The 14,181-nt window shown below is 37.0% G+C and overlaps 1 protein-coding gene across 3 annotated transcripts in view; it reads right to left on the reverse strand.

Annotated features, from left to right (window-relative positions):
* dnmt3ab (DNA (cytosine-5-)-methyltransferase 3 alpha b) overlaps positions 1–14,181 on the reverse strand; it is a 102,124-nt gene that overhangs the window by 63,021 nt on the left and 24,922 nt on the right. For all 3 annotated transcript variants that reach the window (XM_056476337.1, XM_056476336.1, XM_056476338.1), the window contains exon 4: positions 9,763–10,102. In XM_056476337.1, coding sequence (XP_056332312.1) covers positions 9,763–10,102 — 340 coding nt within the window. The remainder of the gene's footprint in view (positions 1–9,762; positions 10,103–14,181) is intronic.

Here is a 14,181-nt window from a genome sequence, read left to right on the forward strand (position 1 = left end):
TTTAAAAATTGTGTAATTTTCAGTGATTATAATAAATATTTTCAGTATTACAAGTGAAAGCTAATATTTTCAGATTTTTCAAAAAGATATTACTGATTCATAAAGTATTTAGGACACATTCAAGCAGAATGCATCTTTGTACTTGAAACGCAGCCTTTAGGAACAGTTTAAAACTGTTGTCATGACAACTTGCCGCAGTAAACAAAGCCTTCAACGCTTGCCCCGCCTTCGCGCTCTTCTTATTGGCCCACTGCTTTAAGAACTGAACACGAATGATTGGTTAAAATCTGCTGTCAATCACTCAGTCAACGCCTCCTGTCTTCAGATGACAGGAGCTACAACCGCGAAAATGTAAAGCGCTGCAGATGAGAATGAAAACAACACTGACAGATTTAGTTTTAGAATCCACCTAAAGCTACAAATAATGGCACATCTGATTACTGATCATGTGGTGAATGTTAATCCACCATCTACATTTTTCGAAGAGTGGATAAAAAACTTTCATTGGCTTCAAGTCCGCTATGATAACTAAAGCATTCACTGTAAAGTCTGTGGGATGGAATTTTCAGGTAACCGTTTACCACATCTACACATTTTAAGCACGAGAGGTTCTGTTTAATCCTTTATTTTATCGCCAGATAATGTTAAAGTTATATGTAAAATTTAATACCACGTTACACCATCGCGAAAGGCCTTGCACTTGACTAAGATTAAACTAATATTGCAGCTCATGAAAAGACCGGTATTGGTATTAAAATGACTTATGCAAATAATAAGGTATATGTCAAAAGCATCTGTGCAATATCAGACACTAGGCGTGAGAACACAGCACAGTTATCATTAACAGATTCATTCATGAATTCATGTCAAGCAGTGCGTGCAGGGCCAGTGAGCGGTTCGTCCGTGTATCTTTTGGTCACTCAATTATGTTATAAAATTTATTTTCTAGTGATAACGGGATTTCATTGAGACATATTTTCCTCACGCATGCATATATATATTTTTTGCTTGTTAGTTTTGATTATTGTTGATTTCAAATGCAATAAATCTGTTTATAAAACTTAAGTAAATGCTTAAAGTTAGGAGCACCAGTACTACCAAGCAAAAATGTTAATTTTGAGCCCTGTAATCTATAGTAAATATAGTTAAAATATTGTGAACAGCTTAAAAAAAGCTATTTTTATTGTTTGTATATGCTTTGGCAGTGGGGGGTCGCGAGTTATTGACGATTTTACATTGGGGGTCGCTGGTTTAAAAGTTTGAGAACCACTGCAATAGAGCACCTTTGGGATGTGGTGGAACGGGAGATTCTTATCATGGATGTGCAGCCAACAAATCTGCAGCAACTGCGTGATGCTATCATGTCAATATGGAGCAAAATCTCTGAGGAATATTTCCAGTAGCTTGTTGAATGTATGCCACAAAGGATTAAGGCAGTTATGAAGGCAAAAGTGGGTCCAACCCGGTACTAGTGAAGTGTAACTATAAAGTGGCTGATTTTTATATACACACCACACACCTAATCGAGTCATAAACACTTAATTTTACTAATCACTTAGTAAACAGGGAAACTTTGTATAGTTATGCAGGATTCAGACCAGGCTTGCATGCAATCCTCCATGATTCATGACATCTCTATATTGACACGAAGCCAAAATAATCAGGCCGAGCCCACTTTAACAACCGTCAACCCTAAGGAAGATGTGTTTGAAGTCCATCAAAGCACCATCTTCCAGCCACATCACAACACTTGAGAGTCGAGAGGCCGTGGGCAAAAACCTGAGAGCTTGTTTTCTTCACAAGAGCCATCGAAAGCCTGCCAGTGAAGTAGCACACACTCCCCACCAAAACAAAAGGCCTTGACCCCAGAGTCCTCTTCACATTTACAGCATCTGCAGATCCTCTCCTGCTGCACTTTCTGTCTTTCGCTCTTTTTTCTATCGCCTGACTGGAATAGGCAAACGTCTGTACGGCGAGGAAAGGGTTCAATCCACCGAGACTGGCAAGGTCACTGGGTTTGTGAGCGTGGTTGGCACACTCTGCCCATCCAGCCCCCAGCGTGCCAGCACATGCCAGCCAGCGTGTTCAGAACATTCAATTCCACTTCGCTGGACTGAAATCCATCTATGTAGAAGGTACACAAAAATGGCACAGGTACCAGTCCCTTCGCCCACCATGGTTGATCTACAGTAAAGCGTTCAGGAATCATTGCAGTCCTTTGTGTGTAATCCTCAGGTTTTGTAACTGTGATTATCTTTTAGTGATTAGCATTGATTTGCATTAGAGTTAGATTAATGGAGTCTGCCAAATGGGGGAAGGAAGAGAAGGCAGATTGTGACTAATCAGGACCCAAGTACGGCCCAGTTTATGCCTGTAAAACTAAACAATTTATATTCAGTCAATCAATAGTGTGGGCCAGGAACAATAGAGCACTCTTATTGTTAGGACGCTATGATTTCTGATGCATAAAACACAGATATAATCACAGAATCCAGACACAAATATGGAATTTAATGTATTATGCCTGATTCACAAGGGGCATGAGCATCAAAGCTTGACAGAGGGCGTACTGTATATGAAGTTGGGGCTGACGTGATTGTCATAAGAGCAATTAGACAGCAATTGGCCACTATCTAAGCTGGGGTATTTGCTTAAACTGACCTCATTGGCTGACGCTACCATTGGTGCTTGAAAAGCTTGAAAATTCACAACTTCTACCACAAGCAATGCCACTAAAGCGCCGCAGACGGACCCACAATTCAGTTCTGCAATGCTTGACATCACCCATTCAAAGTGAAATGTCAAAGAGACCATACAATAGAACTGAAAAGTCTTGTCTCTAAATGCTCTAAATTTACAGTTACTGTTCTGCAAGACTCCCTGCGTTCGCGTGGGTTTCCTCCAGGTGCTCCGGTTTCCTCCCAGTCCAAAGACATGCGGTACAGGTAAATTGGGAAGGCTAAATTGTCCGTAGTGTATGATTGTGAATGAGTGTGTATGAATGGGTTTCTCAGAGATGGGTTGGAGCTGGAAGGGCATCCGCTGCGTAAAACATATACTGGATAAGTTGGCGGTTCATTCCGCTGTGGCGACCCTAGATTAATAAAGGGACTAAGCCGAAAAGAAAATGAATGAATGAATGAACGTTCTGCAAGATCTGTCAACACTCAATCGACTGGACACAAAAGAAGCGATGACCACCTGAAATCAAAAACATTGAGGTAAAGTTGGTTTTATATTCGCACATTCAGACTTTCTCCTTAAGAATATAATCTATAATAATATGATGTGTATTCTGTTTTTGCCCATTTCTATGTGTTCATGTTATCTGTCCGCCATTCATATCATAATGTTCTATTTCTCAATTTCGTTCACTTATGTTTTTTACAAGGCTCAGACTAAGCGGACAGGTTAGCAGGTCAAGTGACATACATTTTGCAACACGTAGGACTACTCTTGTATTTAGTACATTAGGTTAGGGGCGAGCACCACCCCTTGTACTTTTGGACAGATATAGGAGGATAGTAGAATACTCAGAGGACTTCTTTGTGTGTTTATTTATTTTGTTTTCAATTATTTAGTTAGTTATATGCTTCTGGGGAGTTAGACATTGTTTGGGTTTTGTTATTTTTTTGTTATATTAATTATATTAGTTGTTATATTATACATAATTCACTCGAAAAAGGCATCTTTAGTGCTTTTAGTTCCACTTCACTGGACTGAAATCTATCCTGTACCATCTAGGTAGAAGGTACAGAAAATGGCACAAGCTCATTTGCCCACTCACTGTCAATCAAAGAATGGTTGATCTACAGTACAGAGTTCAGAAATCAATTAAATCTTAGGTTGGAGTGAATTAATGACTGACAAGAAGCTTGTAGGTGTGATTATCTTTTAGTGATTAGCATTGATTAACATTAGTGTTGAGTTAAAGAAGTCTGGCAAATGGAGGTTGGTAGTTAAAGGGAGCTTTTGTTGATGATCTCTGTTCATGGGCTTGTGATGAGATCAGCAAAACACACAGGCTTTGCTGTCTGAAACTGTCACACACTAATCAGGACCCAAGAACTGCCCACTTTATGCCTGTAAAACTAAAAAACAGTGGCAATTTTGCATGTGTGTCTGTTGCCTTATTATGAACATATATAGAAATGTCACAATATACACGTTAAACTAATATACATTTAAACAGACCTTATGCCTCTTCATGGTGTATTCTGTTTTCTGCATTTTGTGTTTTGAAGTGGTCTTGCATGGCTACCTGCTTAATACTCTTTGCTTCATTCTAAAAGCCTGTCTTGTCTTCAAAATAAGAGTCCCACATACATAGCGAGTATAACACAAGATTAGATCATCTAAAAATAAGGGGAAATTATTGTTGTAATCTCATTAGGAAATTAATCAATTGGATATTGGATGTAACAGGATATCAAACAATTGGCCTGTTCACTGTATTTGATTTCAGTGTACTCTTATTTGGCTATGCCTAGGTATATCAAGATTTTCATTCCATGGCACCTTTAAACATTAGTATATACTATTAGTATATACTCCCAGGGCCATTTCTATTGAAGTTGATATTTAGCCGCACCATGTTGGTGTTTTGTAACATCTAATTTTTACGAGCCCAACGCTCAACCCTCAACCTGGAGGACCAGGACATACACTATGCACAATTTAGCTTACCCAATTCACCTATAGCACATATTTTTGGACTTGTGGGGGAAACAGGAGCACCCAGAGGAAACCCACGCGAACATGAGGAGAACATGCAAACTCTACACAGAAATGCCAACTGACCCAGCCCAGACTCTAGACCTTCTTGCTGTGAGGCAACGCTACCCACTGCGCCACCGCGCTGCCCAAACATTAGTATATACTGCAAGTAAGTCTATATGTGATTACATTTTAGTTATATCCAGAGCTGGGTATCGATGCATATTTATAACCTATTACTTCCTTTTACATCCACATGCTTCTGACAAATTTCAGATTCATAGTCAATTATGTTAACTATTAGAGTCCTAGTAGAAATGGTGAGGTTTCTACGGTGCACCTGTTTAACTGCTCATAATCAAATATCCAATCAGTCACTTACATAGCAGCAACTCAACACATGTAGGCATGTACACATGGTCAAGGCGACCTGCTGAAGTTTAAACTGAGCATCAGAGTTGAGTTGTGAAATTTGATTTAAGTGACTTGAGAATGTTTAGAGGATAAGAAATGAAATAAGCAGCAGTTCTGTGGGTGGAAACACAGTTTTGATGCCAAAGGTCAGAGGAGAATGAACAGACTAATTTGAGCTCACTGAAAGACAGCATTAAATCAACAACTTAAGCTCAAATCATCTCATACTGTTTTTACACTTTAATTTATTCATTTAGCAGACGCTTATATTCAAAGCGACTTACAAATTAGGATATGTATATTACAAATGAGGATATATGTATTATTGAGTCCTTGCAGTGGAAAGTGTTTGGTGTATATGGAGAGGAAAAAGTGTGTCTCCTACAGGTGGTTTGTCAAGCCCACTCACCTGCATGAAGCACACTCAGAATTACACAATGTTTTCCCAGCAACATGGAGTGTTTATTAGAAAGTGAAATCTATGGAGGAACTTGTTTTCTCTGATAAACCATTACATAAAACAATTTCTGATGCTTTGACGCCAAGACAACCTTTGACTGTCCCAGATAAGTCTAAAACTAGATGGGAACAAGATTTGGGGATAACACTAGAGAATGATCTGTGGGGTCAGCTATGTAGAGATGGGGTTACCTCAACTTTGAACTCCTGATTTAGACTAATCCAGTTTAATTTCTTACACCAGCTTTATTATACTCCATCCAGACTACACACATTTAAAAAACAGTATTTCTCCCCTGTGCTTCAGATGTGGTATAGAAGAAGGTGCATTTTTGCATTGTACATGGCTGTGCCCTAAAGTGAAAGTGTTGTGGGTACAAGTATGTTATGGGTACAAATATCATATCACAGATTCATGGAATTGATTTTCCATTGGATCCAGAGATATGTTTATTAGGCAGTTATACAAATTCTAACCTCCAGCTTAATCATTCTATTAAGCTTACTGAAATGTTGCTGACAATAGCTAAAAAATGCATTGTTTTAAAATGGAAAACAGACATTGATGTACCAATTGGACTGTGGATCTTAGAAGTTTGCAACTGTATACCATTGGAGTAGATCACATATTCTTTGAGAGGAAAGGGTGAGTTATTTAAAAAAAAAAAATGGAATCCATTTTGGCTGCACGGTGGCGCAGTGGGTAGCACGTTTGCCTCACAGCAAAAAGGTCACTGGCAGTTGGCATTTCTGTGTGGAGTTTGCATGTTCTCCCCGTGTTGGCCCGTGTTTCCTCCGGGTGCTCTGGTTTCCCCCACAAGTCCAAAGGCATGTGGTACAGCTGAATTGGGTAGGCTAAATTGTCCGTAGTGTTTGAGTGTGAGTGAGTGTGTATGGATGTTTCCCAGTGATGTGTTGCAGCTGGAAGGGCATCTGCTGCGTAAAACATATGCTGGATAAGTCGGCAGTTCATTCCACTGTGGCGACCCCGGATTAATAAAGGGACTAAGCCGAAAAGAAAATAAATGAATGAATGAAAATAGTTTTTCTCCATTTGTTTATACTGAATCTCCTCTCTTTTTATTTATTCATTTATTTTAATTTTACTTATTTATTTTTATATACTGCGTGTGTGTATGTTTTGATTTAGTTTGTTTGCTGCCTAGTTTCGATGTTCTGTATAGTTAACTTTTGAAAAAGCAAAATAAAAATATATCATTCAAAAAAAGCAAGTGAAAATAAATAGAGACTTCTATTGTTGGACAATTAAATGATTAAGTATTGAGGATATTTTTAGCATGACAGTGAGTTCACTGTACTCCAATGGCTTCCAAAGTCACCAGATCTCAATCCAATAGCAATGTTGTGAAATGGGAGATTCACATCATGGATTTGCAGCAGATAAATCTGCAGCAACTCCATGCTATAATGTCATGTGAGTCACTCTGAGCAATATTTCCAATCCCTGAAGTGGAGTTCATGAGCACCTTTCTGAAACCTACAATGACAACTGGGAAACCCAATGGGAATAGCCACAAGCTCCCATCAAGTCCATATCATGCCCTTGACATGGCAGATGCAATGATTGAATCAGTGTAAATGCACCTTTACAGCACTGTTAGCACATGCTTTGAATATTTGGCATGTGCCATTTTACTAGATTTCTGAAATATTACAAATGAAGTGTTTCGACTTCATTGCATTTTATATAGGCCTACAAGTTGGCGTCTGCCACCATAAATAGGGTGAAGGGAGAGTGATGTAGGATTAGTGTGTAAGTGCCCTGGGCATTGTGCCATCCACCTGGCAGAGTCCTAACGGAGAGAATGGCCACAACACAGACCTGCTGTCTCTCATGCACTGCACCCAATCAAGGCAAACTGCCAGGAGAGAGACCACTCTGTCTATCCACTCTGTCTATCCAGCCTTCATTTTACTGCTCTCATCAAGGGCAGTGTCTGACCCCAGAGAGAGAGAGAGAGAGAGAGAGAGAGAGAGAGAGAGAGAGAGAGAGAGAGAGAGAGAGAGAGAGAGAGAGAGAGAGAGAGAGAGAGAGAGAGAGAGAGAGAGAGAGAAAGGTAGGAAGGAGGAGGTCTAATAATTAAGCATTTGACAGGAATATTACTGTATTACTTACAAATAGAACTTATTTACTTAATTTCAGACTTCAGACTGTTTATATAAAATATCTTCTTATCTGGCAGCCATCTTGAAACAACTGGCCCATGTGCTCCTTTATTCAAAAGTAAACTTCATTTAACCTCTTTATTTGCTGCTGGAAGTGCATCCACTGCGTAAAACATATGCTGGAAAAGTTGGCGGTTCATTCCGCTGTGGCAGTGGCAACCCCAGATAAACAAAGGGACTAGGCCGAAAAGAAAATGAATGAATGAATGAATCTCTTTATGTGTGTTTAAACCTTAAAATGGTTGCGGGGGATGAGAACATAATTTTCCAGCATTTTTTCATTTTTATTATACATAAATATTCTGTAAATTAGTTGTTCTGTCACGTAAAATATTGTAATCTATTAAAACCATTCATTTGTTTTTATGCAGAAATTTTCATGCTAATTTGTTTAAATTACAACATAACACATATTCATATATATTTATATATATATACACACTATATAGCACACCAATTCAATTCACAAACAAATGGCATTATATCTTTTTTTTTAAACCAACTCAGACTATTAATCAGTCATTATACAAATCAGACTAAATAAATCTTTTTTTAAAAGCAACCATTAGTGGACCATCTCACAACATTTTTCATAGTTAATGTATTCAAAAAACATGCTTTAAAAAAGAAAAAGGTGTATTTTTAATCAGTTTAATCAGGTTTGGTTGATCAATTTGATTCAAAACTATTGATTCATCTTTAAAAGGAGTCGACTCATAGTAGTTTGAATGAATCGCTGTGGTAAGGAGTCTTTAGCCGTGCTGGCATGACATCGATATGTAACTCAAGCCCCGCCCATTGGGATAATTAGGTAAAAATAAATGCATATTACAAGACAATAAAAGTGTTTTTGACCTTGCATGCATATCAGCCTGTTGTTGGAGACCGCCAAAACCAAAATATGACCCTATTTAATGCATAATAGGGGTTCTTTTAAAAAATGAAATATTGTAATTTGTGACGGGTATGTATATATATATATATATATATGTGTGTGTGTGTGTGTGTATGTGTGTGTGTGTATGTGTGTGTGTGTGTGTGCGTATTTTCATTTATTCATTTATTTATTCATTTATTTTAAAGATATGGTTATGCAGCAGGGGTGATGGCTCCCCCCACTGGAAACACAAAATCCTGTACGAAACACTGCTTGATAGAAAATCTTGCCTAATCGTTTCTGTACACTGTGTGGGCGGCTGCTGCCTTTTGTTTGCAAATGTAATTTTTGTGAGCGTAATTACCCTCATTTACATATTAATGCCCTCATTTAACAATAATTACTTGTCCTTCAAGTCAATAGTATCTGCAAAGCCTCCAAAAATGTTACAATACCACTTGTTTTATGAATAAATGCTGCATATACTGTATATATACAGTTGAAGTCAAAATTATAAGATCTCCAGGAGATTTTTATTTTATTTTCATATATTTCCCAAATGATGTTTAACAGAGCAAGGAATTTTTACAGAATGTCCTATAATATTTTATAGCCCCCTGTATATTTTTTCCCCAATTTCTGTTTAACGGAAACATTTTTTTCAACACATTTCTAAACTTAATAGTATTAATAACTCAATTCTAATAACTGATGTATTTTATGTTTGTCATGATGACAGTAAATAATATTTAACTAGATATTTTTCAAGACACTTCTATACAGCTTAAAGTGACATTTAAAGGCTTAACTAGGTTAATTAGGTTAATGGGGCAAGTTGGGGCAATTGGGCAAGCTATTTTATAACGATGGTTTGTTCTGTTGACTATTGAAAAACAGTACTGCTTAAAGGAGCTAATAATATTCAACTTAAAATGTTTTTTAAAAAATAAACTGCTTTTATTCTAGCCGAAATAAAACAAATAAGACTTTCTCCAGAAGGAAAAATATTGTAGAAAATACTGTAAAAGCACTTGGCATTGGGCCCACGAGTAAGTTAATGAGCAGACAGCTGTGAAACATGACGCTAAGGAAAACCAAGCATAACTCACATTTAGTCGGCCTCTCCAGTTTCCGTCTCCCTCGTTTCTTGCGAGGCAGAGTTGGCAGTGTCTCCTCGTCGTATTTCTCCAAGTCCTTGCTGCTGACAAATCCGTTCTCCAGGGAGGGGCTCAGGCTGGAATCAGAAGCGGACTCTGCCTTACAGCCCGATTGGCAGAGGAGCCCATTTTCCACATCGCTCTTGTCCAGTGTGGAGTGGCGACCTTCAATCGATTTGTTTTCATGCCTCTCAACTTCTCCATTCTGAGACTGCAGAGATGACTGGAGCTCCGCCTCTTTGTGCTGCTTAGCCACGCCCATCGGCTGATTCAGTGGCCCGTAACACTCCACCTGCAGCAGAGAATTGCATAATCTGATTGGACGATCAAGCTTCTCTAATTGTTTTTCAACCTGAATCTCTGATAAACAATACTGGCTTCCCATTGAATTTAATATTTTATATTTCAATAACTAAACTGCCCATACACAACAATGGAAATTCCAAATAATTACTACTTTATTATTGGACACATGTTAACATCTAAAACAAAAACAAATAAACAAAAAACACTTACAGGCTTTTCTCTAACTTATACCTAACACTGATATTTTAAATAAATAAATGAATAAGTAAATAAATAAATAATATTTTCTCTTAGACAAAAAAGTTTGTTTAATCAATTAATCAAAGTGTAAAACAGCTTTAACTTTTTTCCAAACAGTTCAAGTTCAAGTTAATTTATTTATAGAGCACATTTAAAAAGACCAAAGTGCTGTACATATGTCAAAGTAAAATAAAAAAGACAAAATATAAAAACATAAAAAAGCCAACGGAAACGACTGAATACATTTAAAAATGAGCAGTAGAATAATCTATTAAAATAGTATTAAATATGGTTGGGTCGATAGACAATGTCATGGTTCTTCGCCGATGGCCGATAGACATCACAATGCTGAGCTGGCATCATGATCTTCTACCCCGCCCCTGTCACAGCAGCAATCCGCTCGCGAAAAATACACATATAGGCCCCGTTTACACTAATACATCTTGGTTTTAAAATGTCATTTTAAAAAGAAAACAACCACGTCCACACTGGCGTTTCATCTAGCATTTCTGAACTGCACACTGTCCACACACACACACACTCACACACACTTTCTGCCATGCGCTCTAGCATATGCGCATGTCTGAGCTCCAGGCAGTCAACGGGTGCTTTGAGCACAAAACCACAGAGAGCAACGCAAGTCAGACAGTTTATCAAGGATGTACCGCTGGATCGCGTCTCACCATATAGTTGTTAAACGTAATATTTAATTAATCTTGTCTCTTTCTAACCACTGTTTGGTCTTTTGTATTTATCAGGTAACGTGTCACAGCACCAGTGCATTGCTTTAATTTTTCGCTTTCAGTCTTGTACTTACTCATTTTAGCGAAAACCTCAGATACTGATTGTTGGCTCCTGTTTGTTGTGCACATCTTTTAAGTTTGTCGACGGCATTATATCGACACAGATCACTCTGCCTATTCATGCCAGAGTCCTTTGGAAAAAGTGATTGACAAGTGGTAATTTGTGTGTAACTTATCTTTTTTTTTTCATATTTATTTATGATTTGGTTATGGGTAAAACAAAGACCATGCGGGTCAGGTAGTTGAAACGATTCATAAATAATTAATTCACCGCTGCCTGTGACGATGATGACCTCATCCATCGTGATGTTTCACATTAGACATCGTACAATGCCAAATTGGTCGACATCGCCCAACCCTAATATTAAAAAGACAAGCTAAAAAGGTACATTTTTTAGGGGTGATTTAAAAATCAATAGAGATGGGGCCATTCTAATCTCAAAGGGCAAAGTGTTCAATAACCGAGAACCCGCCTCAAAGAAAGCTCTGTCCCTTCTACATTTCAGTCTGGACTAAGGAACTAAAAGAAGATTTTGATCACTTGATCTAAGAGATCTTACATGAGTGTAGAAATGCAACAGCTCTGAGAGGTAGGTAAAATGTGTCCTGTTCAATTTTGTATTTTGCTGAGAAAAAATACATAAATAAAATAAATACAACCACAGAAGGCACCTTCCAAAATGTTAATAATAGTTTACGTTCCAAAAATCTTTCAACAAAAACCATTTAATGATACATTAAAAAACTCTAAGGATCACATTGCAGCCACAAAAAACTTTAAATCAGTATTTCTCAACCATGTTCCTGGAGGACCACCAGCTCTTCACATTTTCCATGTCTTCTTAACCAAGCACACCTGATTCAGATCATCAGCTCATCAGTGGAGACTGAAAGACCTGTAATGGGTGTGACAGACAAAGGAGACATCCAAAACATGCAGTGTTGGTGGTCCTCCAGGAATGTGGTTGAGGAACACTGCTTTAAATGGTGATGTTATATTTTGCCTTTATCCAAACCACTTGGTTTTAATTAGTTTTAAAAGGAAATAATAAAACGGGTTAAAATATAATCATTTGCAACATATCGACAAGGATCACTTTTAGACATCCATTAATAAATGTCAGATTAAGTATGGTGAGCATTAAGTATGTTGTTTAATATTAACATAAATGTCATAGTTTAGCACAATATTTAGACATTTTATTTCCTGAAAACATAGTTGAAACCTTAAAGTAGTGACTTTTTAAATATGCTTTCAATTTCAACTTTTTGTGGACACAAAACGGCACCACTGACATGTTACGCAAACAGTGATTATTAATTTAACAGTAATTAATTTGATTCAAATCTTGAGAATTGATTGATAACCAATTGATTCATGCATGAATTATTAAACTAAACTGTGTATGCTCTTTTAGCAAGTGAAGATAACTCCATTGCAAAATTTTAATCATGTCTTAGATAGAGAATTGTTATGACACATTTTCATCAGGCAGTTTGATGATCTTGGGAGTCTGGAGTTTATCACACTGAACAGCAACACAATGGCAAAAGCATGGTATAGGGAAAATATTCGATTTTTATCAATCTAAGCCAATATAAAACGAGGATTTCAATAAAAATGCTTTAAATATAAACTGCATTTCCAGAAAGGTTCCTGATAAAAACCATTTACCTTCACTTACTTCAAAATGATCATGAATCACAGTATAAAATAATAATAAACTAAAGAGTAAGACTCAATTTGCAGTAAAAAGTCAAATCTTTCATTTGCAGTCTAGCCTCTGTCTTTCGTCTGCTCAAGATCCTGTGTCCTTGGCTTGACATCTAAATGGCCTATCTCTACCATCTAATCTAATCTGAGACGAAGACAACACAGACGCTCACTTCCTACACATTGAGTGTAATGTGAGCACAATGTTTTCATGCATCTGTCAACAAAGAAACACAAAAATAGCACAATAACAAACTTCTTCTGCTGTTACTGCAGCATGGGCAAAGAGACAAAAGCTACAAAAATCATTGAAGTACACAAATTAAGGTAAAAGTGCTGGTGTGATGTCATATTTCAAGTTTTTGCTTGCGGAAATTATATATAATTTGAGAAACTTAAAGAAATTAGAAATTAAAATAAATCAGTTATTAAAAATGAATTATTAAAACTATTATGTTTAGAAATGTGTTGAAAAAAATCTCTCCATTAAACAGAAATTGGGGAAAAAATAAATAGGGGGCTAATAATTCTGACTTCAACTGTTTATGCTTGAAATTGATTATAATTTATGCAGATGTACTGCATAGAAAAAACTTGGCCATCCCAGTCAATATAAATTAATGAATGCTTTCTAAATAGAGCTATTCTAATCATCTGGTGAATTTTTATTCATATTGCAATATATATTGTATCAAAACAAAATATTGCAATGTCAGATTTTTCCAATAACGTGCAGCCTTAATTATAATGCTGTCATATTTCATATTTTTTATGATTTTTAGTTTTTTAGGACTAATAAATAAATACAAAAAAAAAGTAATTTAGTTAAAGTGAACCGGAAGTTGAAATAAAAGCTGAGACTTTATTTCAGTATGTTGATGTACTTCAGATTGAAACAGAATATGGGGTATATGCCGAAGCATGCTAATAGGACTTTTAATTTGCCAGTAACCTGGTCAATTGAACTGTATGCCAATGCAAAATTGGCGCGTTTAAGGTCTGTTTTCTTTAAAAATCAGCGATCTCCACTGGCTGAGTGATATCCGATATAAAGTGGGTCTCAGATTGTACAAGAAGCACTGCATTAAATTACATTTTTCCTGTCATGTCTATATAATACTAAGCATTTATTTTACCCCAGTATATTCAATAGAGCTAGCAATAGAGCTAGCCTGCCAATTCTGACGGGCACGTGCGAGCAAACGGCTTTTTGTCTCGTTTTACGCTTGAGCACCTAAATGAATGTCAAAGTCTGTTTAACTGATTGTATTTGAATTACATTACAACATCGATGCTGTAAAAGGATCA

This window comes from Danio aesculapii, chromosome 17, assembly GCF_903798145.1.
Source record: "Danio aesculapii chromosome 17, fDanAes4.1, whole genome shotgun sequence".
Taxonomy (NCBI): Eukaryota; Metazoa; Chordata; class Actinopteri; order Cypriniformes; family Danionidae; genus Danio; species Danio aesculapii.